At 35.2% G+C, this 25,368-nt stretch overlaps 1 protein-coding gene across 4 annotated transcripts in view; it reads left to right on the top strand.

The window, feature by feature from the left end:
• The window catches only part of DHX36 (DEAH-box helicase 36), a 51,500-nt gene extending 27,313 nt beyond the window's left edge, over positions 1–24,187 (top strand). The window contains exons 13-25 of one of the 4 annotated variants that reach the window (XM_023192256.1): positions 3,929–3,984; positions 5,426–5,490; positions 6,526–6,669; positions 9,090–9,207; positions 9,912–10,010; positions 14,211–14,384; positions 14,528–14,614; positions 15,881–15,964; positions 18,300–18,399; positions 18,496–18,586; positions 22,144–22,264; positions 22,953–23,105; positions 23,490–24,187. In XM_023192256.1, the coding sequence (XP_023048024.1) occupies positions 3,929–3,984; positions 5,426–5,490; positions 6,526–6,669; positions 9,090–9,207; positions 9,912–10,010; positions 14,211–14,384; positions 14,528–14,614; positions 15,881–15,964; positions 18,300–18,399; positions 18,496–18,586; positions 22,144–22,264; positions 22,953–23,105; positions 23,490–23,675 (1,478 nt within the window). In that variant the 3' untranslated portion in view covers positions 23,676–24,187. Of the gene's footprint in view, positions 1–3,928; positions 3,985–5,425; positions 5,491–6,525; positions 6,670–9,089; positions 9,208–9,911; positions 10,011–14,210; positions 14,385–14,527; positions 14,615–15,880; positions 15,965–16,390; positions 17,732–18,299; positions 18,400–18,495; positions 18,587–22,143; positions 22,265–22,952; positions 23,106–23,489 lie in introns of those variants that run through there. The other 3 variants (XM_023192258.1, XM_023192259.1, XM_023192260.1) reach the window with 3 other exon arrangements.
• The last annotated feature ends 1,181 nt before the right edge of the window (positions 24,188–25,368 follow it).

Here is a 25,368-nt window from a genome sequence, read left to right as displayed (position 1 = left end):
CCATGGAGCTTCTTTAAGATTCAGATACGTAGACCCCATCATCACCCCAAATCTAAGAATGTGACCTGAACATCTGAAGTTTTTAAAATTCCTTAAATGATTTTGATCCTGTATGAGCAGCATATTTTGAAACATATAAACTTTAGAGGAATGAATGAGAACATTTTTTTTCTATAAAATTTAGAGTATTTTCAGCAATCATTAACTTCGAATATAAAAATTACAAAGCAAATTCTATTTAATTTTTACAGTTCTCAATATAATTTTTTTATTTTGAGATGAAGTCTCACTCTGTCGGCAGTCTGGAGTGTGTTGGTGCCATCTCAGCTCACTGCAACCTCTGCCTCCTGGGTTCAAGCAGTTCTCCTGCCTCAGCCTCCAGGGTAGCTGGGATTACAGGCACGTGCCACCATGCCAGCCGACTTTTTGCATTTTTAGTAGAAATGGGGTTTCACTATGTTGGCCAGGCTGGTCTCGAACTCCAGACCTGAAGTGATCCTCCCACCTCAGCCTTCCAGAGTGCTGGGATTATAAGCTTGAGCTACCGCGCGTGGCCTCCAAATATAATTTCTAGAACCTCACTCTGTTGAAGCGCTTTTGACAAAATTTATTTATTTATTTATTTTTGAGACAGTCTAACTCTGTTGCCCAGGCTGGAGTGCAGTGGTGCGATCTTGACTCACTGCAATCTCTGCCTTCCAGGTTCATGAGATTCTCCTGCCTCAGCCTCCTGAGTAGCTGGGACTATAGGCATCCACCACCACGCCTGGCTAATTGTTTTGTATTTTTAGTAGAGACTAAAACACAAAAAATTAGTTTCACCGTGTTAGCCAGGATAGTCTCGAACTCCTGACCTCATGATCCACTCGCCTCCCTAAGTGCTGGGATTACAGGCATGAGCCACCACGCCCAGCCAGACAAAATTTACAGGAACCAGAAAATATTTTGATCTAATTGTATTGACTAAAATAATAAATGTGTGTTTTTATTATTTGTTAAATCCTGTTGTCATGCTCTGAAAGCATTCTCTGTAATTAAAATTATTTACTATCTAGCTGGTGAGGTATTTTGATCTAATTGACTTCTCTATAAAGAAACACTGTTTTCTGTTTTCTTTTTGTGTGACAACTTTTCTCTGTAGAAAAGTTTGTCATGATTAGACAGGTGAATTTTTTTTTCAAACAACTAAGATTTTTTATTGGCTAAATCTTCTAACTCTGGCCTTTCCTTCCCTCATTATAAACATTATTGTATAGTGTACTTATAATTTTAAAAAGTGTGTGCATATATTTACCAATAAAGATAAGATATATACCAAAATATTATCATTTAGTGTATGTGATGGGGAGTGGGAAAAGGGTGTGATATTATAAATTATTATAATTGACTTCATTAACTTTCTAGTTTCAATTAATTATTCTCAAGGAAAGAGTTACTGATGTATATACTTCTACTACCAGCTCAATTCCTTTTAAAGGAAATCTTTCCAGAATTTGAGTGTTTTTTCTCAAATTACGTTGAAAAAAGCTTAGCCTTGATAATCAGTTGTATAGTCAGTCATTGTCATGGGGAAAAAATTGGCCTAACTCTGTGCCAAGAAGTTAAGTTTTGAAACTCAGTTTATTAAATGCTTATCAATTTCTTGTTTCTTTCTTTTCATAAGGGTGTAGATTTTGTTCTCATTAACTCTGTTAGTTGTATGGTATCAGCAATATAAATTTTTTTTTCCCGATTATGTAGTCTTCAAGAAAATTGTTTTTACTTTTATTATGCCTGGCTAACTTTTTAAGCTGTTTGTAATGAAACATTTTAAACATACAAAAACTAGAGAATCTTTTTTTTTTTTTTTTTTTTTGAGATGGAGTCTCTGTCTCTGTCAGACTGGAGTGCAGTGATGCGATCTCGGCTCACTGCAATCTCTGCCTCCCAGGTTCAAGCAGTTCCCTGTCTCAGCTTTCCAAGTAGCTGGGATTATAGGCACCCACCGCCACGCCTGGGTAATTTTTGTATTTTTAGTAGAGACAGGGTTTCACCATCTTAGCCAGGCTAGTCTTGAGCTCCTGACCTTGTGATCCATCTGCCTTGGCCTCTGAAAGTGCTGGGATTACATGTGTGAGCTATTGCACCCGGCCAAAACTAGAGAATCTTAATGAATACCATATATATATATATCCACAACTTCAGTGCCAACAATTATTTTTTCAGTCCTAGTTTTTTCCTAAAGTCAATTGCAGCTGTCACATTTTATTTCTAAATGTATAAGCAAGAATCTCAAGGCAATTTTCTATATAACCATCATGTCTTTATCATAGCTAATCCTTAATACCATCTAATAATCCAGTCTGTAATCAGATTTTCCCATTTTTCTGAAGTGTCTTTCACAGCTAGTCTGTTCAAACTACAGAAAATGTCAAACCAAATACATCTTTTGATCTGGCTGTAGAACATTGCTCCCCTCCACTCCCTGCTTTTCCTCATGGTAATAAGGTCATGGAAAAGACCAGGCCAGTTGTTCTCTAATAAGTCCAACTTTCTGAATTTTTCTGACTCTTTATGCTATCATTTCATTTGATTCTGTCTTACCTGTATTTCCTGTAACTTGGAAGTTATATCTGAAGGCTTGATTCAATTCAAGTATTTTTGGCTTGAATATTATAGTTGAAATATTTCATACTGTCACGGAGACAAGTAATTCAGAGCATTCTTTTTTAGGAACATCAGTTGCTTGACAGCTGTCTACTACTTTTTATTTTTTAAGATTCGTAAAATCTTTTCACAGAGTCCATAGGGATCATCATATCTCCTTTAGATAACAGCAGTTCTTTTCTGGGGAAATATAACTGACTTGAATCATTTGGGCATTTAAGTTAGATTGTATTTTTGTAAGCATACTTAAATGTGAAATTAACCCTTGTTTTCTTAATACTCTCCCTTTCACCTATCACTGTATTATATCAGGTATATATGTTGGCTGATAATCATGAATGGGCTTGAGCTATTTTATTTGGAAACTTAAAAAGTAGGAATTTCTTATATTTTTAACAAAATATATTTAAAATGTGGGTCACTCTTGGAATGTATTATTTTTAACGAGGAGTATTTCATTATTTTCTAAGTAGGACATGGGTATTTAATAAGTAATTTGCTTTAAAAATTTAGATATTATTGTTATGATTAGAATAGTGAGGATTGCCAGGTACAGGGCTCATGCCTGTAATCTGTAATCCCAGTACTTCGGAAGGCTGAGGCAGGTGGATTGCTTGAGCTCAGGAGTTCAAGACCAGCCTGAGCAACATGGCAAATCTCCATCCTCTACAAAAAATACAAAAATTAGCCACAGTTGGTGGTGCATGCCTGTGGTCTCAGCTACTTGGGAGGCTGAGGTGGGAGGATCACTTGAGCCCAGGAGACAGAGGTTGCAGTGAGCAGAGATCACACCACTGCACTCTCCTGGGCAACAGAGTGAGACCCTGTCTCAAAAACAAAAAAATAGGATCACCCAAAGTGTACAAACATATTCATGTTAAACAGAATTTTTGGCTATTCATTCAACTTTTATTGGTGTAATTTGAAAAAGTTATTCCCAACTTTTGAGCATTCTTTTAAGAGTTTGGGGAAAATACTTATCAATATGAAATAACAGAACAAAATGTTAGCTTGAACTTGGAGCACTCAGAAAACAAGACTATAAAGAAATTAAGTTGGTCTGTTTGTATGTGGAAATATAAATTAAGAATTGTGTGGTTCTCTTAAACACATGGGCAATTTGTCAATAACTCAGATGGTTTAGCTATTTTCATTAAACAATGTTCAATGTCTTATCAAAAAAAGAATTATGTGGTTCAGCATCTGAATTCATTGTCTCATGTGTTTGATGGAGCTTTTCTGCAACTCTTTATCTTAAAATTCGATTCTTTTTAATTTTCAGATAAATTTTTAATTATACCTTTACATTCATTGATGCCTACAGTTAACCAGACACAGGTATGTTAAATGGATACATTTGTTAATGTATTTAAAACTGAGGCAAGCTTTAAGGACTGCTTGTTACATGTTTTCCTTTATTTTTTTTAAGGAGCATTTTCAAATAGTAATTCATGTAAAAAATATTTATTTGAGAACCTTTGCAAATGAGTCTTCAGGGGATGATTGCTCAAAAACTTGAATATTAGAGGATAACCCACAAATTAGATTAGTTGTGTCTATATTCGGGAAAAGTTTAAAGAATTGGTTTCACCAGTAACTTGATTGGGTTTCCTGAATAAGAGAAAAAGGTATGTGAGTACTACCAAAAGTAACCAAACCTAGAAATTAATGATCTGTGACGTACTACAGTTTGATGATGATTTGAGATTTAATTTCACAAAATTAGTATATTCACAGTATTATGAATGTTTTGACTCCATCAGATGCAGGCGCTTTCCTAATTAGAGTGAACACTGCATTCTTAGAGGCAAGATAATGTTACGATCTATAGTATTTGCAGGCTCTTGCAAAATTAAATTGATTAGAAAACCTGCTCCTCTCCCCGTTTCTAGTTTCTCCTTTTCTCTTTTTGTAAGAAAATATCAAGATATTTTTCTCTGAGACCCTTTTAATATTTTTGTTGCTGGTACCTTAGTCACGAATTACAGAGTACATACCTGAGAGAAGAGAAGGGGCAAGAAAGAAAACTCTTGATTCCAAAGACTGAAAGAGTTTCCAGCATGGAAGTATTCATCTTCTACACCATAACCTAGTAAACTATGTATTCCTTTGCTGGAGAGTATGTGAATAGCCTAGGAAGCATTTTCTCTATTGATTGCCAGTTTTATAAATGAAGGGATAAGTTTATGCTTTTTTTTGTTTGTTTGCATTATTGCCAGTGGTACTTGATTACCCATCTTCTTTCTACTTGAGTGACTTTGTCGGGGTTGTGGGCAGTATTTGTAGAATTCCCCATTTGAAGAGGATTTTTTTTCACTCCAATCTGATCTGAAGCTAGTAGACAGTGGTTGGTACAGCTGCACAGTTGACATTTATTCTGCTGGGTTGGGCATCTGCCTGATTGTTTATTGTTCTTACCCATGGAGATTTGGCTTCATTATTCTTGTCCTTAAATAAATATCCCTCCCTCTACTTTATAACCTCCAGCTTTTGTTAAAAACCTGCTGTATATTAAAATAATGATACCTCATTGGAAATGTTGTTTGTGATAAGATTATGACATCTGTGGGGGCTTTAGTTTGGTTTACCAAAAGATAATTTTGTAATATTGAAAATGATCTATACTTTATAAATACATCAATAAATATTAGATGTATATGTCAGTGACTGAACATAGAATGCTAAAAATGAACAGTATCTGAAGAAATTCCTCTAATTACAAAAATAATGTATTAGAAATTAGTGTTCTTTTGTGATTCCGATGTATTTATTTTTACAGGTGTTTAAAAGAACCCCTCCTGGTGTTCGGAAAATAGTAATTGCTACCAACATTGCGGAGACTAGGTAACAGTTGTTTTAAATATCAAATACTGATGATTGCAGAAGTTTTAAACACCATATTTACATGCCTTCATCTGTTTTCTCTACTACATGCCTTGTAATTTATTAAAAATAAAACCTTTTTTATGGCAGTGAGCATAGTTTTATTTTTTGTGGGCTTTTTTGAGACAAGATCTCATTCTGTCACCCATGCTGGAGTGCAGTGGTACGATTATGACTCACTGCAGCCTTGACCTCCTCAGCTCGAGTGATCCTTCCACCTCAGCCTCCCAAGTAGCTTGTACTACAAGCATGTGCCACCACACCTGTCTGATTTTTAACATTTTTTGTAGAGATGGAGTCTCACTGTGTTGCCCAGGCTGATCTCTAACTCCTGAGCTCAAAACGATCCTATTGCCTCAGCCTCCCAAAGTGCTGGGATAACAGACCTGAGCCACCATGCATGGCCAATTTTGTGGGGGTTTTTTAACCTGTAATAATGCTTTAGCTCAGAAATAGCATTTTAGGTGTTGGGTTTTGTTTGTTTTGTTTTCCTAAAGAAGCACGGGAGCTGAGGTAAATTTTGTCCTTTCGCCTGTTTCTGGTTGGGGGTGGTATTTGGTAATTAGTTATATCCAGCCTTTAAATTTTCTTGTATTCTCTTGGAGGTACTAAGACATAGTTTAGTCACTGAAACAGATTCTTTTATGGAAGCTGATATTAAACCATGCTGTTGGGGCTCCCATGGAGCTAGGTATGAGGCAATTTGTGATATTTGGCTGTAGACAAGTAAGAATTTAGTATATAGTCTGAAGAACTAATACTGTGCTGTCACTTACAGTGCCTGACACTGCCTACTGTTAGGTACTCGATCCCTATAATATTGGTAAATGTGGGTGTGAAGAGTAGTGAACATCCTGAATGGCTAAAATCATTTGATGCAATAAAAAAAAAAAAGCTCTGAAATGCCTATCTATAGGTCTTTTATAGGTTAATAGTGCTTTTGATGTGTGTGTGTGTGTGTGTTTTTAACATTTTATATATCTGTTTTCCAAACAGCATTACCATAGACGATGTCGTTTATGTGATAGATGGAGGAAAAATAAAAGAGACACATTTTGATACTCAGAACAATATCAGTACAATATCCGCTGAGTGGGTTAGTAAAGCTAATGCCAAACAGAGAAAAGGTCGAGCTGGAAGGTAAGATGGGAACTCTGTCCAAAGCTTTTACAACACACAAAAATTTTGTGTAACAAAGTGTGATGCTGGCATTTAAATATATTTATTAGAAGAGTTACCTTTCTTCTTATTTTGAGCTTACTGCAAAACATTTTTAAATAGAAAGTTATTTTAATCATAGTTTGGAAAAGTATCTGCCAGGTTTTCTATTTTATGAATCCTTTGCCTTCAACTTCTGAGTTTGGTTAATAAGTTATGTTATTTACAATAGTTGGTTTTCATTTCTTTTTTTAAAAGCATATATTGTGTAATAATAATAGCAACTAATACTTTTTGAGGGTCAGATCATCTCCTAGACACTTGATTCATATTAACTTTCTTAATCCTCACTACAGTACTATGTATCCATTTATTATATCCATTTCATGGATAAGGAAATTAAGGTACAAGGAAATTAAATGACTTGTCCAAAGTGCCATAACTTTCTAAATTACAGACCCAGGATTTGAATCCAGGCATTCTGACTTCACAGTCTAGGCTCCTAATCACTAGATTTTATAGCAGTACTGATTTTTCACCAGTAGTTTTCAATGAAAGCACAAGGAAAGTACTTTTCCTCATAATGGTACAATAACTTAAGAAGTAAAAATATCTCTGTCTTAAAGGTAGGAAAAATGATTTGTCTTGAACTTTTACAAAGAATTGGACTGTAATGCATATATCACAGTATTTCTACACTTACATGAGTGATAGAATCATATCTGGACTTTCAGAAGAGGGTTTTTCTTTTACCTTTTATAGATAGAATAAGAGATTTCCATTAATCTTTCGATACAGACTTAAGAAAAGGAGAGTTGAAAGAAAACTTTACAGACCATCTGTCAACCCCTCGTTTTAAGTTTGTACAATATCTATAAAGCTCTGACTTAACTTGCGTAATCTTTGCACATTATCCCAGTATAACTTGATTTTGAGACAGTTTATTAGAGAGTTGATGCTGTTGAACCAAAATTGTGGTTTAGTCAAAGAAGTATACCCTTCTAATAATCAATTATCAGGGAATAACTTGATAAGGGACCCAGAAAGACTGAGGTTTTCCCATGTAGACCCATCACCAATAAATATTGATTCAAAAAGTATTCACCATAGTGACCAAGTTTTGGCACACCTTTATATATGAATAGTAAACATACTAAGCCTTAGATTTGTTCCATGAAACAATAATAGAACTAAACTAATAGAGTATTGCATTTTAACTAATCCTGAAATTGGTGTTTTAATTTAAAAGGAAAATAGTCGTTTGTAGACTCCATGGATTAAAATTCCTTTAGCAAAGCCTTATTTTGGAGATCAGAAAAAGCTGTACTATGTGGCTCTCAATGGAGGTACTCTTATTTTAGTTTCTACTGGAGAGAGATTCAGGTATATTATATAATAGACAATGGATCTATGTAGACTCATGGCAGAAATAGCTAAGATTTTTAGAATTCATTTTTGTTCCTATAGCAGCAAGAGCCTATAGAAATATTTATTCTGCTTGAGAATACTTGGATATGGTCACCACTTCCCATCTAGTCTTTTTTTTTTTTTTTTTTTTTGAGACAGAGTCTTGTTCTGTCGCCAGGCTGGAGTACAGTGGCATGATCTCGGCTCACTGCAACCTCCGCCTCCTGGGTTCAAGTGATCCTCCTGCCTCAGCCTCCCAACTAGCTGAGACTACAGGAGCATACCACCACACCCAGCTAATTTTTTGTATTTTTTTTTAGTAGAAATGGGGTTTCACCATGTTGGCCAGGCTGATCTTGAACTCCTGACCTTATGTGATACACCTGCCTCAGCCTCCCAGAGTGCTGGGATTACAGGTATGAGCCATCGTGCCCAGTCTACATCTAGTCTTATCATTGTCCAAAAAATGATATCATTTAAGGCTCTAGTTACAAACATAAAACAAAAACTTTTAATATCTCTCTGAGAACTCGCTAAATAGAATATACTGTACTTAAAATATTTTTCAGTATTATAGACAGGTTAGCATAATGCCAGGATTCATTACATAATATAATTGATCACAACGCATACTTGAGGTTACTATTCTTAGCCTTAACCTAAGTAGACTGCTGTTACTGAGCACAGTAATCTGGAATCTGTCAGAAATAGGGAAGCAAATTATTGGCGTGGGGAGGAATTATTGTGTATCTTTCTTAAAACTGTGACAAGAGGGTAGACGGTGTAGGGTTTTTCTAAACAGAAGAAATACATGATTCATAAAAAGGGAGAAATAATTATGTACATTAGCTATTATGTGGCTTATAAGAAACAGATATTGGCTACTTCCCTGCCTACTGTTTTCTCTGGAGTTCTAAAAAGTCATTGATGACTGTCCCTCTTTGTTTTGTTTTGTGTGTGTGTGTGTGTGTGTGTGTGTTTTTTTTTTTTTTAAGAGTTCAACCTGGTCATTGCTATCATCTGTATAATGGTCTTAGAGCAAGTCTTCTAGATGACTATCAGCTGCCAGAAATTTTGAGAACTCCTTTGGAAGAACTTTGTTTACAAATAAAGGTAAATTAGGTGGGAGAATGAAGAAACTAAATGGAAGTGATCTCATTTTCAACATCTATTATAGAACAAAGTACTGTATTAATCTCCAAGAAAGAATTATTAACTCACAATTTATTTTGTGTGTGTGTTAGTGAATTGTGTATTTAAACTTCCTTCATATGTGTATTAAGCAATTTTAAATTACATACTGCTCTAGAGGAGGCAGACTGCCTGTATTTGAATCCTGCTTCCACCCCGGAAAAGCTAGTTCTGTTATATTGGGCAGGTTGTTTAAATTAACCTCCTAAAATTCTTAGAACAGTGCCTGGCACATAGTAAGTGCTCAGTAAACATTAGCTACTATTATTACATGTTAGCATGTTATCCTTCATTATAAACTACTTATTTTTTCAGTATCTTGTGTCTTTTGATATAGTTAGCCTTATTTTGAAGATAGTAGGTAATCAACTTGTTCATTAAGATTTTAGCCAGCTACTTTTCCTATTAATAGAGTTGATGGTAGAAAGTAGTAATATATATATGGGCCTTTAAACATGTTTTTATAGAAATACAAATATAATTTTAATTCATTTTGGTAAAATAACTTGAAAATCATGTGTAAATTTGATGCTTTGAGTCATCAGTCCCGGTAGGGCTAAGTTGTAATGCTAGTATATTAATATTATATGTGTTTAATTATATTTGTCTTCCTCCCACCCCCCCAGATTTTAAGGCTAGGTGGAATTGCTTATTTTCTGAGTAGATTAATGGATCCACCATCAAATGAGGCAGTGTTACTCTCCATAAGACACCTAATGGAGCTGGTAAATTTATTTTCTTGTTTTTTAATTCTAACTTACAATACTAGAGCATGTAAGCTGATTAATTATAATGTTTACTCTCATTACTGCAAGGAAGACCAGTGATGTCCAATGCCAAATTTGATTTGCTATTTGACTATCAATTTAGAACTATCAGGTTATGAGATAGGCATTAGAAAATTATAAAGTGATATATTTTTAATAATTCTTAAAAGACTAGGATCTTTCTGCACTTTTTTTTTTCATTGTAAGCCTGATTTAAGATTACATAAAATTTGAAATTTTAAAGTTACTGGTCTTTAATTACTGGCGAGTAAAACAAATGTGCAGCTAAATGATTTATCACAAAGGAAGGACTATGTAGTAATTACTTACGTCAAGAAGAACATTCCCAGTATGCTGAAAGCCCCCTTCCTTCCCTCTCCCAATCACTCCACTGTCCCTTTGTCCCAATCATGATAGATAACGTCTATCATGACTTTAACTATAATGGCTTGCTTTTGCTTTTTTTTTTTTTTTTTTTTTTTTAATTTTTTGATGGTTTTACCATACAGGTATGCATCTTCGTAAAGAGTTCAGTTTTGCTATTTCGTGAACTTTACCCATACGGAATGTGTGTGGTTTTTTTTTGTTCTTTGAGGGAGCAGAGCTCTGGATTATTTCACTTAATATTATGAGATCCAAAGGTATTGTTGCTTTTAGCTATGGTTTTCTTGGTTTTTTTTTTTTTTTTTTTTTTGTCTTTTTCCTCTTTTTTTTTTTTTTTCTGAGACAGAGTGTCACTTTGTCACCCAAGCTGGAGTACACTGGGGTGATCTCAGATCACTGCAACCTCCACCTCCTGGGTTATAAAGTACGTATATGATCAAGTTGGGCAGATAACACCCAACAGTTTTCCATAGCTGCAAACCACTTAAACTCCTACCTGTGGTGGGTGAGGGTTCCCATTGCTTTGTAGCTTCCTTGGTATTAATCGGCCTTTTATTCTAACCATGCTGGTAGGTATGTAGTGGTTTTAATTTGCATTTCTGTGACTATCGTTGAATTTTTCAGCAGCTTTTATGTTTATTATCCATTTGTGTAGTCTCTTTAGTAAATTGCTAGTGTCTGTTTTTCTATTAGATTGTAGGTCATCATAACAGTTCTTGTGTACTCTTCATCTGCACCTTTTATTGGTTGTATATTGCATTATTGCATATCTGTTTTCAACTTACCTGTTTTTAATACCTTGATAAACAAATTCCTTTTTTTTTTTTTTTTTTTTTTGAGAGAGTCTCACTCTGTCACGCAGGCTAGAGTGCAGTGGCGTGATCTTGGCTCACTGCAACCTGCAACCTCTGCCTCCAAGGTTCAAGCAATTCTCCTGCCTCAGCCTCCTGAGTAGTTGGGATTACAGGCATGTGCCACCAGGCCTGGCTAATTTTTGTATTTTTAGTAGAGATGGGGTTTCACCATGTTGGCCAGGCTGGTCTGGAGCTCCTGTATGATCCACACAAGTTGGCCTCCCAAAGTGCTGGGATTACAGGCATGAGCCGCCACTCCCAGCCTAAATTCCTAATTTTAATGCCGTCAAATATATCATTCTCAAAGGTTATTGCCTTTTAGCCTTTAATAATAAGTCTTTTCCTGAGGTCATAAAGATACATTTTTAAAAATTTTACTGTTTTTGTTTATAATGCATCTGCAGTTGATGTGTGTTGGGATTGAGGTAGAAATAAAAGTTTTTACATATGTAGAGCATTGACTGAGCACCATTTATAGAAAAGTCCATCTCTTTTTGTCCTTGGTCTGCGGTCTTTGATAGGTCAAGGTCTGTGGATTTGTTTGTCTGTTTTTAGGCTTATTTCTCATCTGTCGACCTGTATTTCTCTTCTGAGCTGGTATCACATTGCCTTAATTACTCTAGCTTTATGATAAGTCTTTCTTTCTAATAGAACAAATCACTCCCTTTCATTCTTCATCAAGAATGTCTTGACTCTAGAGACTGAGGTGGGAGGGATTGCTTGAGCCCAGGAGTTTGAGGGTCGCAGTGAGCTGTGCTTGCGCCACTGCACTCCAACCCAGATGACAGAAAAAGACCCTATCTCTAAAAATAATAATAATAATAATAATAATGAATTGTTTTAAAACAGGCGAGTGTCTTGGCCCTTCTTGGTGCTTTGTTTTTCCAGATACATTTGAGAATCTTGAGAGTTTGATTTTGTTTGAATTCTGTCTATAAATCATTTTGGGGAGAACTGGTATCTTTACAGTATTGAGTTTTAGCAAAAAGATCATCATCTACTACTCTGTTTATTTGGGTATTCAGTCTCAGTGTTTTAGAGTTTTCTTTGAAGTTTTATATGTCTTTATTTAGATTTTTAAAAATTTAGATTTCAAATATTTAAAAGCAGAATCCAAAATACCACTAACCTAGAAGATAAGTGGTATTTCATCATCTTTTGAGTATGATAGTTTACAGAAATAAAGTTGCTTGAATGATTGACTTTGTATTCATTAATGCTGTAAAGTCCCCTTATTCTAATCACTTTATGTAGATTTTTTCTGCATATATAATTGCATCTCTAAATAATTACAATTTTATTTATTCTTGTTCAAGTTTCTGGGACCCTTAATACATTGTTGAGCAGAAGTGATGTGGTAGTGTAAAGGAAGAGCCATCAGCAAGTCATTGAGAGTATAATGTCTGTTGATTTTTGTTTTGTTTTTTTTGGTGTGTGGAAGCTCTTACTACATTCAGTTTACTAAGAAATTTTTATCCTGTATGGATAATCAGTTTTATCAAGTATCTTCTGCTTCTGATGAGATTATGGTATGACTTCTTTAGTTGGTTCATGTATTCAGATACACTGATACTTCAAATATTAAACGAATTTTTATCTTAGAGTAAAGCTAACTTGCCAGCATTCAATTTGCCATTATTTTGTTTCGTGATTTTTGTATCTAAGTTTATTCACTTTTCTTCAGATATCCTTGTAAAATTTAGATATCAAGCTGTTCTAGGTTCAGAAAACAGGTTGAGGGTTTTTCTTTTTTTTTTTTCTTTCATTTGAAAGAGGTCTTAAAAAAAAAAATAAGGGTATTTTCTCCAAAACTGTTGAGTAAAAATCTGTGTCTGATGGGATGCTTATGGATTCTTTTATTATTATTTCTTATTTACATCTCTATGCCTCGTTATTTTAATTGTGCACTGGAAATTCTGTTTACAAAATTCTTTTTTTTTTTTTGAGACAGAGTCTCGCTCTGTCACCTGGGCTGGAGTGTAGTGGCCGGATCTCAGCTCACTGCAAGCTCCGCCTCCCGGGTTCACGCCATTCTCCTGCCTCAGTCTCCCTAGTAGCTGGGACTACAGGCGCCCGCCACCTCGCCCGGCTAGTTTTTTGTATTTTATTTTGGTAGAGACGGGGTTTCACCGTGTTAGCCAGGATGGTCTCGATCTCCTGACCTCGTGATCCGCCCGTCTCGGCCTCCCAAAGTGCTGGGATTACAGGCTTGAGCCACCACGCCTGGTCAAAATTCTTTATAGATAAAAATTTGAAGCTCGGGTCGAGGCTAGCTTTTTTCCGGCAAGGATTTATGTTCCTTTTGTGCCAGGAAAAGAGGCCCCAACCTCTATACTCATCTCCCTTAGATGTCTGTCATTCCCTAACCTCTTGACTTGTAATTCTTTGTTAACTCCTTGGTATCTTCAGGCTACTTTTCTAGCTGTCCACAGTGGGGTGGTTGGACCAGATGACCTAGGGAATCAGAGCAGAAGTCACTCCCATTTTCTAGAGTTTTAGATAGTTCCTTTTTCTTTAGCTTTTCTGTCTCATGTCACCTAAACTACGAGAACCTAGAGAGTATGCATTATGCATTCCAAATGTATGATGTGTATCTTTTGTTTTTGTTATTTGTTTCTACAACTTTTATACTTTATTAGGTGATATCTTTATTTAACAGAAAGTTTGTCATTTCTGGTATTTCTTCTTAACACAGAAAAGCCAAGATGTGCGTTAATTTTGGTTTCGTTTAAATAAGTTTGTAACCTTTGCTGACCTCACAACTTATGTTTTGGTAGGGAAAACTGAAGCTGAACAATTTTCCGGCATTTGGACTTAAAAGAGAGAGTAGTGGCTTGTTACTCTTTTTAAAGCAACCTAAAATCGTTTTAAATGTAACGCTTTACAGGATCGATTTTAAACACACACTCTTCCTTTACAGAACGCTTTAGATAAACAAGAAGAATTGACACCTCTTGGAGTCCACTTGGCACGATTACCCGTTGAGCCACATATTGGAAAAATGATTCTTTTTGGAGCTCTGTTCTGCTGCTTAGACCCAGTACTCACTATTGCTGCTAGTCTCAGTTTCAAAGATCCATTTGTCATTCCATTGGTAAGAAAAATGGAAACAAAACCAATTTATTTTAGATATGAACAGGAGTTGCTTAGATATATTTTTCATTAGCATTTTATTAGAATGCCTTTCTCTGTTACAGCATCAGAGCAATTAAATTGCCTATATCTGCTCTTTTTAAGGGAAAAGAAAAGATTGCAGATGCAAGAAGAAAGGAATTGGCAAAGGATACTAGAAGTGATCACTTAACAGTTGTGAATGCGTTTGAGGTAAAAAAAAAAATCTTGTTCTGGATTATGACAGTTTATCCAAATGGAATGCTGATAATAGAATAAGGATCATATTTAACCTTTTGAAATCTGTGTTATCATAAGGCCGGGCGCGGTGGCTCATGCCTGTATTTATAGCACTTTGGAAGGCTGAGGCAGGTGGATCACCTGAGGTCAGGAGTTTGAAACCAGGCTGACCAACATGGCAAAACCCTGTCTCTACTACAAATACAAAAATTAACTGGGTGTGGTGGCGGGCAACTGTAATCCCAGCTACTCAGGAGGCTGAGGCAGGAGAATTGCTTGAACCCGGGGATGCAGAGGTTGCAGTGGGCCGAAATCGTGCCACTGTACTTCAGCCTGGGCGACAGAGTGACACTCCATCTCAATGAAAACAAAAAAACAAAATATATATTATATAATCATGAATATCAGGAGTAAATTGCTGAGAATGTTGAAATGTAGCTGAACATTTGAGAAAAGTTATAATTCATAGTAGTTTTTGGTAAGAATGAACAAGTGAATCATTTATTTTAAAATTTTATATTTAATAATTTCTTTGTATCTTTGGCTTATTAACACTCATGACAGTCTCTTTCTATTCATTAATAAACTACCCTGTATTCAGATTTAACATATAATAGAGGATCATAATCATGTGCATAATTCAGATTAGAGAGACATTTTCTGTTCCCAAAAGCCAGGTGTATCTGAGGGTAAACACTTATCACCTATCTTGGTAAAATTTAAATGTAATTTGGTTTTTAGAGGCAGTATCTTTTTTCTGTAGCTCTACATTCTGTTTCGTATGGCATATTATGGGGAAATTCATGTTTTTTGGTCTTTGAGCTTATTCAGCTTGTCTTTCCTTTTTACCCCATTTCCCTCCTCTAAAAAGAAGCAAACCATAAAGAAAAGTTGTAAATTTGAAAATATGTAATAGCATTTAAGTCAGTTTAATAGTGTGCTCTGTTTGATGAGTGTATTACATACAGTTTGGATGTCATTTTATGTAAAATACATAATATATTACTGTATACTTAATTGTATAAAGGTCTGGAACTTCAGTGGTGGTTATCTCTTAAGGACTAGGATCATGGGGAGCGTATGTGTTTTTAGTTTGTCAGTTATAACATTTTTCGAATTTTTTACAAAGAAAATTAAATATTAGTAGAATATTAAACTTTTACTAAAATAAAGAGGGAAACCAGTAGTAATCTTCGTTTGCAGGAAGAATATATATTTCTTCATTTCTTTGCCCCATAGGGTTGGGAAGAGGCTAGGCGACGTGGTTTCAGATACGAAAAGGACTATTGCTGGGAGTATTTTCTGTCTTCAAACACACTGCAGGTAATGGTGAATGTTTTGCAATAATTATCATATATGCTAGATTACAGAGTATGTGTATCCATTTTGTACAATTAGATCTATAGCAAAAAAGTCAAATATATGGAAATTGAGTATATTTGTATATATACCCAAAATAGTGGGGGATCTTTCTTAAATCAACTGCAACAAAACAAGGAAAAGAAACACAGTTCCAGAGGATAAGAGCATAGCACAGTAAGGTTCAATTTCTGTTTCTGTCCCCACATTCTAGTTGCCGTTTTGATGATTCAGACTGAGAATTTTTGCTAACACTTCTAAAATCTGTTGAAAAGTATCAAATAGGATAGATATCTTTATGTTTTCTGGTTTCATACAGTGAAACACCGCAGGCAAACATTTGTAAAACAGAAGAAAACAGTAAAGAGGGTATGTACCATTATATTTCAGACTACACTGAACTGGGGATTCGAAGCCAGTGGGAATAGAAATATCCTCATCTTCTCCCAGGACTCATACACCCCAGCTATGTGACGTGAGGCCTGATACTGGACGTTTAACAGATGTACAAAGTAATAAACAAAAAAATCTAACATACCGAATCAGAAGTCCCCAGTCATTAGCAAAATGGAAAAAAAGGATCACCACAATTCGGAAAGAAAGGAAAAGAAAAGCAAAAAAAATGGAATGCCATGTTTCAGTAGAAGACAACTTACAACTGTTTCGTAATATGGAATAACTAATAAGAATATGAATCCAGCAAAACAAAGGTTAGAAAATAAACAATAGAGTGAATGAAGACTCCCGAGCTGAGAAAATAAATTGAAGAACAAAAGAAATCACAAGGAATAGAATGGACACCCCTTAAAAACAAGTTATTGCCATAGGAAAAAAGCTTGAACTAATCACAGTTTATGGAGGTACCTGAAAAAGACAAAAATTAAAGCAATAAGTGAAATCTTAAAGACGGGAAGACAGGACTGATCCATCATGAGAACAGTAGATATTAGCATCTGCATAGAAATCCTGTGTAATTGAATATTTATTTTGAGCTGTATATAAGAACATTTTTTTTGAAATGGAAAAAATGAACAGAAGTATGAAAACATAACTGAATCCAAGTGTTTGAGAATGTCATGTTCAGTCAGGATATGAATTCAGGTGTAAAGAAAAACAACAGGTATTCAAGAAAATACTCAAGAAATACTATAACCCTGATCTCTTCTTGAAAAGCCCATTGACAGTGAAGTGCTGTCAGTTAAAAGGGGAATCACAGTGGAGATTTCAGGATTGGAGAGTGCATGCTTAATCAGCTGGTAGTATACATTAGAAGTATTTAAATATAGAGCTAATAATAAAATGGTGTTAGGAATTATACATGCAAAATAGAATGTAAATTATCCTGAATGGTATAAAATAATGGCAGTAAAAACCAGGAGGTGTCTGGGGTAAGAAAGTCAGGTGTAAGGAAATTAGGTGGGGAAGTCACACCTTTCATAAAAGGGATATATACTTAAATATAACCAACTTTATATTTCATAATCTCTAAAAGGAATTCCTTAGGAAATATTTCTGTGCTTATGAAAATTTAAGATTCATCTGGTCATTCACTTTCATTTCTATTTAATTTTTCTTTAAATTGAACTAAAGTTAATTGTTGTATAAAGAATTTCTATACTATGATTCTGTCATTAGGATACATTTCTTCTATCAGTATATATGCTTAATGGGTGTCTGCAATCTTGTTTATTTAGAAGACTGAGTATTGAGGCATGGGAAGTACTTTTCTATATTACTTGAATGCTTTATAATTACTTGAATGCTTTATAATAAGCCATGTATCGTTTTTTTAAAAAAAAAAAAACCTTAAGTTTACGTGCCATTGTGAACCATATTTAATTCTCAGTAATAGAAATATGGATGTTGATTATTTTCTATATGCTTTTCTATATTTTTTTTAAAATGGGGATGGAAAGTAATTTTAAAAATTCTGTTAGTCTTTAACAAAATGGAGTAATCCTTAAACATCGGTGGCTATTCCTTACAACATGCAAACTTTTTCTATGAAAAGTCAGGTAATATTTTAGGCTTACAGGCCATAAGCTCAGTTACAAGCATTGACCTCTGCCATTGTAGTGCAAAAGCAACCAAATGTAGATGAATGGGTATGGCTGTGTTCCAATAAAATTTTATTGACAAAAACAGCTTTTGTAGTTTGCCAGCCTTTGCTTTAAAACATGTTTGCAAAAGTTTTCATAAAGCAGAGAGAGCTTACAACTCAATTTATCTATTAGTGTATATTTTGTAGTCTCAATGTGTGAAAGATATTCTAGTTCTATTTGTTACCATTGCTCCCTAGATGCTGCATAACATGAAAGGACAGTTTGCTGAGCATCTTCTTGGAGCTGGATTTGTAAGCAGTAGAAATCCTAAAGATCCAGAATCTAATATAAATTCAGGTACAGCAGAAAACACAGTGTAAATAAGTATCTTTTGTCTATTGTATCAGTATTTTACTTGTTTTCCCTCTACCTTCTCACCCCTCCCCCCCATAGATAATGAGAAGATAATTAAAGCTGTCATCTGTGCTGGTTTATATCCCAAAGTTGCTAAAATTCGACTAAATTTGGGTAAAAAAAGAAAAATGTAAGCATTGAAGATTATTATGAATTACTTGTAATTCTCTTCTTAAACTTTTGAAATCTAATGGAGCAAGGCTTATATTATAAATTTGTTCTTATTCATATGTGGGTTATGTTCTTGTTCTTTTAATCATTTCAGAGAATGTGAACTGTTTAGCATTGGTATCACTTTCCCTCACAACATATCCTGGAATCACCTCTCTGATAACCCATTATTCACAAAGAATGCTACCACATCATGCCAGTGTAAATATTAGAAAAGCCAGCCTGCCAGTAAATACCAGTGCCTGGATAGAAATTGCTTAGAGCAGATTTTATTTCAGAAAACTTTTTTCCTCTTGTCTTATAAAATGGATAACTTAGCTCTTTGAATAAAACTGTTATATCACTATTTTGAGAAATAAAGTATAATAATATATGTACAGATAGTCTCAGTAGTAATTGGAGACAGCAATGAAGCATAAGCTAGAATGAGCTAATTCTAGCTAAAGGATACAGAGAAACTAAGAGTCACAGATGGCCAGTGGTGTGGTTGCTACTATTTTGGAAGGCACTCTGGGTTAGAATTATGTATTGAGTCGGCCGGGCGCAGTGGCTCAAGCCTGTAATCCCAGCACTTTTGGGAGGCTGAGACGGGCGGATCACGAGGTCAGGAGATCGAGACCATCCTGGCTAACATGGTGAAACCCCGTCTCTACTAAAAATACAAAAAAAAAAAAACTAGCCAGGCAAGGTGGCGGCCGCCTGTAGTCCCAGCTACTCCAGAGGCTGAGTCAGGAGAATGGCATAAACCCGGGAGGCGGAGCTTGCAGTGAGCTGAGATCCGGCCACTGCACTCTAGCCTGGGCGACAGAGCAAGACTTCGTCTCAATAAAAAAAAAAAAAAAAAAAAGAATTATGTATTGAGTCATTAAAATAGTCACTGACCCAGTGCATGGATGAGTGAGTTTTTAACTTGATAGACATGTCTTCAGGAAGTAATTTCAAATGTTTTCTAACAGCTGTATTGTAAATAATACAGAGTTCTAGTAGCAAATGGAAAATTGTGGTTTTATAATACTATATAATGCATCTCCATAGGTGGGCTTTAAAACAGTCATTGTGTAGTAACATGTAAAATATTTAAACTGATGTTAAATGAAAGTTGGATGTTCTAGAATTACAAACATGAAAAAAATATAGACTTTACAGATAGGCCAAAGTGCAGACATTGTTCTTGGGCAATGGTTCTCAACCAGGGTGATTTTGCCCCCAAAGGGGACATTGGACAGTCTCTAGAGATACTTCTGGTTGTCGTAACATTGTGTCAGTAGTACTAAAGTCAAGAAACCCTATTCCAAGGTATGAAGGAATGGGTAACTGATGAATTTTAATCGTTATGATTGGATTATTTACATTTTAAGTGATCTAAGTACTTTTTCAAAATTAATACTTGAACATTTTTTTTTTTTTTTTTTTTTTTTTTTAATGTGTACCTAACTTTACAGGTAGCTTAACAGAGAGTTACTTTGAAATTCATTTTATTTTCCTCTCTGCCATCCCAGGAGGACTTTATGAACAAACATAGTTTTCCTTGGAATGGTGCATTGTTTTTGTCCAGACTAGGGGTCAGCAAATTTTGACCTATAGGCCAAAAATTCGGTTTTGTACATTTTTTGTTGGAACACAGCCATGCCCATTTGTTTTCATGTTGTCTATTCTGCTTTCCTTCTACACTAGCAGAGTGAAGTGGTTGTGACAGAAATTATAGACCCCCAAATATAGACCCTAAAATATTTACTATCTGGTCCTGTATAGAAATTTGCTGGACCAGGCACAGTGACTCACACCTGTAATCCCTAGCACTTTGGTTGGCTGAGGCAGGCAGATTGCTTGAGCCCAGGAGGTGGAGGTTGCAGTGAGTCAAGATTATACCAATGCACAGTGAAAGGAGATCATGCTACTGCAGTCCAGCTTGGGTGACAGAACAAGACCCTGTCTCAAAAAAAAAAAAAAAGAAATTTTCCAACTTCTACTGCTCTAGTTATGCAGGGTTGCAGGGTGGCATTGGTAAATTGACTTGAAGTGAGAAAAAATAATTTTTGGTTATTCTCAGTATTTGAGCTATGAATTCATAACTATGATTCATGATTTTGACTACAAGTGTTATGAATTCTTAGAACTCCAGAAGTGGCTGGGTGCGGTGGCTCATACCTGTAATCCTAGCACTTTGGGAGGCCGAGGTGGGTGGACCACCTGAGGTCAGGAGTTTGAGACTGGCCTGGCCAATGTGGTGAAACCCCATCTCTACTAAGAATGCAAAAACTAGCTGGGCGTGGTGGTGGTACATGCCTGTAATCCCAGCTACTGGGGAGACTGAGGCAGAAGAATCACCAGAACCTGGGAGGCAGAGGCTGCAGTGAGCTGAGATTGGGCCCCTGCACTCCAGTCTGGGTGACAGACCAAGACTCCGTCTCAAAAAAAAAGAACTTCAGCAGAGACACTCGTAAAAACAAATAGGAAAGATTAGTGGATTATTAGCTTTTATGCTGTTAATTTAATACAGGTAATTAATATTAACTGTTTAAAAATTATTAAATATCTCCCTGTTGAATAACATTAAAGATGTTTACAAATTTAGATAAAATGTATATGACTATAAAAAAGTATATGACTATCAAATGTATATGACTATGTATATGATTATCAAAAAAAGATTGAATTAGAACTGTCAACATGAATTTAAACAGAATTCTTAACTTTTCATTTTTTATTCATCTGGGTCATACTCTGTAAAATTTTTAAGTTAATAATTTTACAGTTATTTTATAAGTCAAGGGCTGTTTATCAATATGATTGTCATAGTAAAATGTATAGACTCTTGATACGAATCACTTAATTATTTTAGATATTTATTTTGTTCTTTATTCTTCAGTGGAATAGTGTACCTTGACATAATGGAAAAGAATATTCTGTCATTTTTCTAAAATATTGAGTAATTATACCTGCAAGAAGAAGATAAGTTACATGATTTAAATTATTCATACTGATAGCATTTTTTCATATATTTTTAAGGAAATTGTGCTCTGTCCTCAAATATAAATACATTTTTTGCAAAAATAAACTGAATTATTTTCTGGAGTGTTTTTTTTTCTTGAGGCGGAGTCTTGCTCTGTCGCCCAGGCTGGATTGCAATGGCGGGATCTGAGCTCACTGCAAGCTCCGCCTCCTGGGTTCAGATCATTCTGCTGCTTCAGTCTCTGGAGAAGCTGGAACTACAGGTGCCCGTCACCATGCCTGGCTAATTTTTTGTATTTTTAGTAGAGACGGGGTTTCACCATATGAGCCAGGATGGTCTTGATCACCTTGACCTCGTGATCCGCCTGCCTCGGCCTCCCAAAGTGCTGGGATTACAGGCGTGAGCCACCATGCCCGGCCATTCTCTGGAGTTTTTTTCGATTCCGGGATTTATTTGGTTTTTATCAAGCTCTTCTATAAGGTTTTCAAGTAGTGTTAAAACAAACAAAAAAAATCCTCTAGAAGACTTCTTTTTAACAAACTGCATTTTAACTTTTTTTAAAGGGTGAAAGTTTACACAAAAACCGATGGCCTGGTTGCTATTCATCCTAAATCTGTTAATGTGGAGCAAACAGACTTTCACTACAACTGGCTTATCTATCACCTGAAGATGAGAACAAGCAGTGTAAGTGAATGCTTAAAATAATTAAGGATCCGATTATCTGTCTCATTATATTTTTATGAGTGTTTTAATAATTATATACAAACTTTTCTTTTTTATTGTTTCTTATTCCTGTGACATGAATAACTTTGTCCCTCAAACAAGCTATTCTTTTAATTTTCAGGTCTGTAATGATGGATCTTTGTAATTTAGTTAGGACAGTTATTAGATTGCATAATTTTCTTTCAGAGCTTGCTTTCAAGGAATATTGGCATATTTTATGGTATACAGGAGCTTACATTGTATAGAGAATTTTGTTAGCATGTCAATATATCTTATATAAGTATTGTTCAGCATTTTAAGTGAGATTCTGTTTATATTTTTCTCTTTAGAACCATAATTTGAGATGATTTATAAAAAACTGGATAAAAGTAACTTCAGCTATATTCGTGTTTTGGTTTTGTCACTCAGAAAATATTTTGTTCAAACAGTAGCGCTTAGTTTAAACTAAAAAATATTCCTGTGTTCTCTGAATAATGAAGATGACTCATTTAAAATGGTATTTCTTACAAATTAATCTCTGTAATTACAATAGCAGGTTGATATTTTAGAAGGAAGGTACTTATTAATTAATACTGGTAATATTGTTGAATTTGCATAGTAATCTTTTCAGACTCCTGAATGTATTAATTCACTTTAATTTTCATTACAGATATATTTGTATGACTGCACAGAGGTTTCCCCATACTGTCTCTTGTTTTTTGGAGGTGATATTTCCATCCAGAAGGATAATGATCAGGAAACTATTGCTGTAGATGAGTGGATTGTATTTCAATCTCCAGCAAGAATTGCCCATCTTGTTAAGGTAACTGACTTTATGTGATTATCTTTAATCTACATGTAAGTCAGCATGTGGTCAAGTGGTTTTGTTCAAAATGTTACATATATTAACATTTCTTGCTGTATTTCAGCAGAGCAAATAATTTTGAAAAAATGGTCCCTGGTTTTTCTGAATTGTTTTTTGAGATGGTAACAGACCAGCCATTCTAAATGGCTCAATGTGATTGCATGTGAATTTTAACCTTAGTTATTCGCTCATAACCACACTTTAGTTGATTGCTCACTAATTATTTTAGCTTTTGAGACATCACTTTTGAAACTCCTTGTATCAGGTAAATCAATTTCATTTATTATGTTATTTGGTAATATATCTGCCTTTGTTGAACATGTATAATTTTTCCAACCTTAGGAATTAAGAAAGGAGCTAGATATTCTTCTGCAAGAGAAGATTGAAAGTCCTCATCCTGTAGACTGGAATGACACTAAATCCAGAGACTGTGCAGTACTGTCAGCTATTATAGACTTGATCAAAACACAGGAAAAGGCAACTCCCAGGAACTTTCCACCACGATTCCAGGATGGATATTACAGCTGACAACTTTTCAGGGGTGGTCTGAAAAGTCTGGTTGACAGCCGTTCTTCATCATTGTTTAAATTTTGGCTGGATGCCAAACCCTGGGACATGACCAATTTTCATGTGTAAGGTAGAAACTTTCAGTAGGTAGTAAAGACTTAATGTGCATGACGTGATGTTATATGGCGCTATTTCATACATATATATATACACACACACACCATAAAAGCAATAAATTTTCTGATCATATACTCTGCTGTGGTCATGGCCACTCTTTGGGAGTATATTCCCTTTATATATATTGAGTATTGTCCACTTGAGAAATTTCTTTGTTCTGTTATACAAAATTAATCTTTCTTATAATGATTGATGATACCACCAGTAAAAATTGGATGTTTGCCCAAAAAAACAGTGTCAGTTAAGAATTTGAACACAACCACATTTTTGAAAATGAAACTTCTATCGGAAGTAAATTAATTTGTTGTAATAAAGTCCAGTATTTAATAAAATGTACAATGTTAAATCTCAGCCAACTTCTTGGATTGGTTTCTACATTTCCACCTATGGCTTGGTTCATTTGCTGTTTTTACTATTTTTAAAACATGTGCCTTTTTTACATCACCCTGTAGCAGCATAATACAGCAATTGAGAGCATGGTCTAGAGCCTGATTACCTCAGTTCCAGTCTCAGCTCTGTCACTTAGTCAGTGTCTTGGCTTCTCTCTCTTTTTCCTTGTCTGTAAGATAACAGTTGGCCCTCCATATCCATGCGTTCCACATCTGTGGATTCAAACAACTGTGGATAGAAGATAATTTGAAAAAAAAGGATGGTTGCGTCTATACTGAACACGTGTAGACTTTTTTTTCCTTGTCATTCCCTAAACAATACAGTTTAACAGCTATTTATATAGTATTTACATTGTATTAGGTATTATAAATAATCTAGTGATGACTTAAAGTATATGGGAGGTTGTGCCTAGGTAACATGCAAATACTGTGCCATTTTATATAAAAGACTTGAGCATTGATGGATTTTGGTATTTGAGGGGTTGAGGTTGGAAACCAGTCCGCCACAGATACTGAGGGATGACTGTAAAGGTAACAGTTGGGAGGATGAAATACATTAATACATGTAAAGCACATAGGCTAGTGCCTGGCACATAGCCTAGTGTCTGTACTGTCTGAATCTTGTGTTAGTTGTCCCTGAAGTATTTTCGTAAATATCGAATGATTTTTTATTACACTTTTTATTTTATTGCTACTTATCTTCTTAGCCAAGGAATAGTGTAACAACACATGCTGTACATTTTCAGCCCTATCAAATAGTGATAAATACTTTTGGTTGCTGGCCAGCAACTGTTTTGTCCCTCCCTTCTTGTTTGCTTATTTGGGTTCCCCTCTGTGCGGCTTTGTGCCCCAGGTATGTTGGACCCTTTCCCCAAGAGTGAATCTTGCTGTTCTAAATGAATCACATGTGGTCTTATCCCCCTTAGAAATAATTGATAAGGCGTGAGTACATAAACATATCCTGGTGAATGGCAACTGAGAAGTGATCTTCAAGAGGGTGTCTGAAAAATGTTTTACTCACTAATAGAGGAGGAAATCTTGCTCTCTCTGGACATTGTCTTGTCTGACTCTGATAGTTGGAACTGCTGCAGCCACCTAATGATCACAAGGGGACACAGACTCATAGACTGAGGTTGGCTTAGTGGAAA

Source organism: Piliocolobus tephrosceles, chromosome 2, assembly GCF_002776525.5.
Source record: "Piliocolobus tephrosceles isolate RC106 chromosome 2, ASM277652v3, whole genome shotgun sequence".
NCBI classification, from domain to species: Eukaryota; Metazoa; Chordata; class Mammalia; order Primates; family Cercopithecidae; genus Piliocolobus; species Piliocolobus tephrosceles.
Note: the sequence above shows the minus strand (reverse complement) of the source record. Positions and strands in the feature narration are given on the sequence as shown.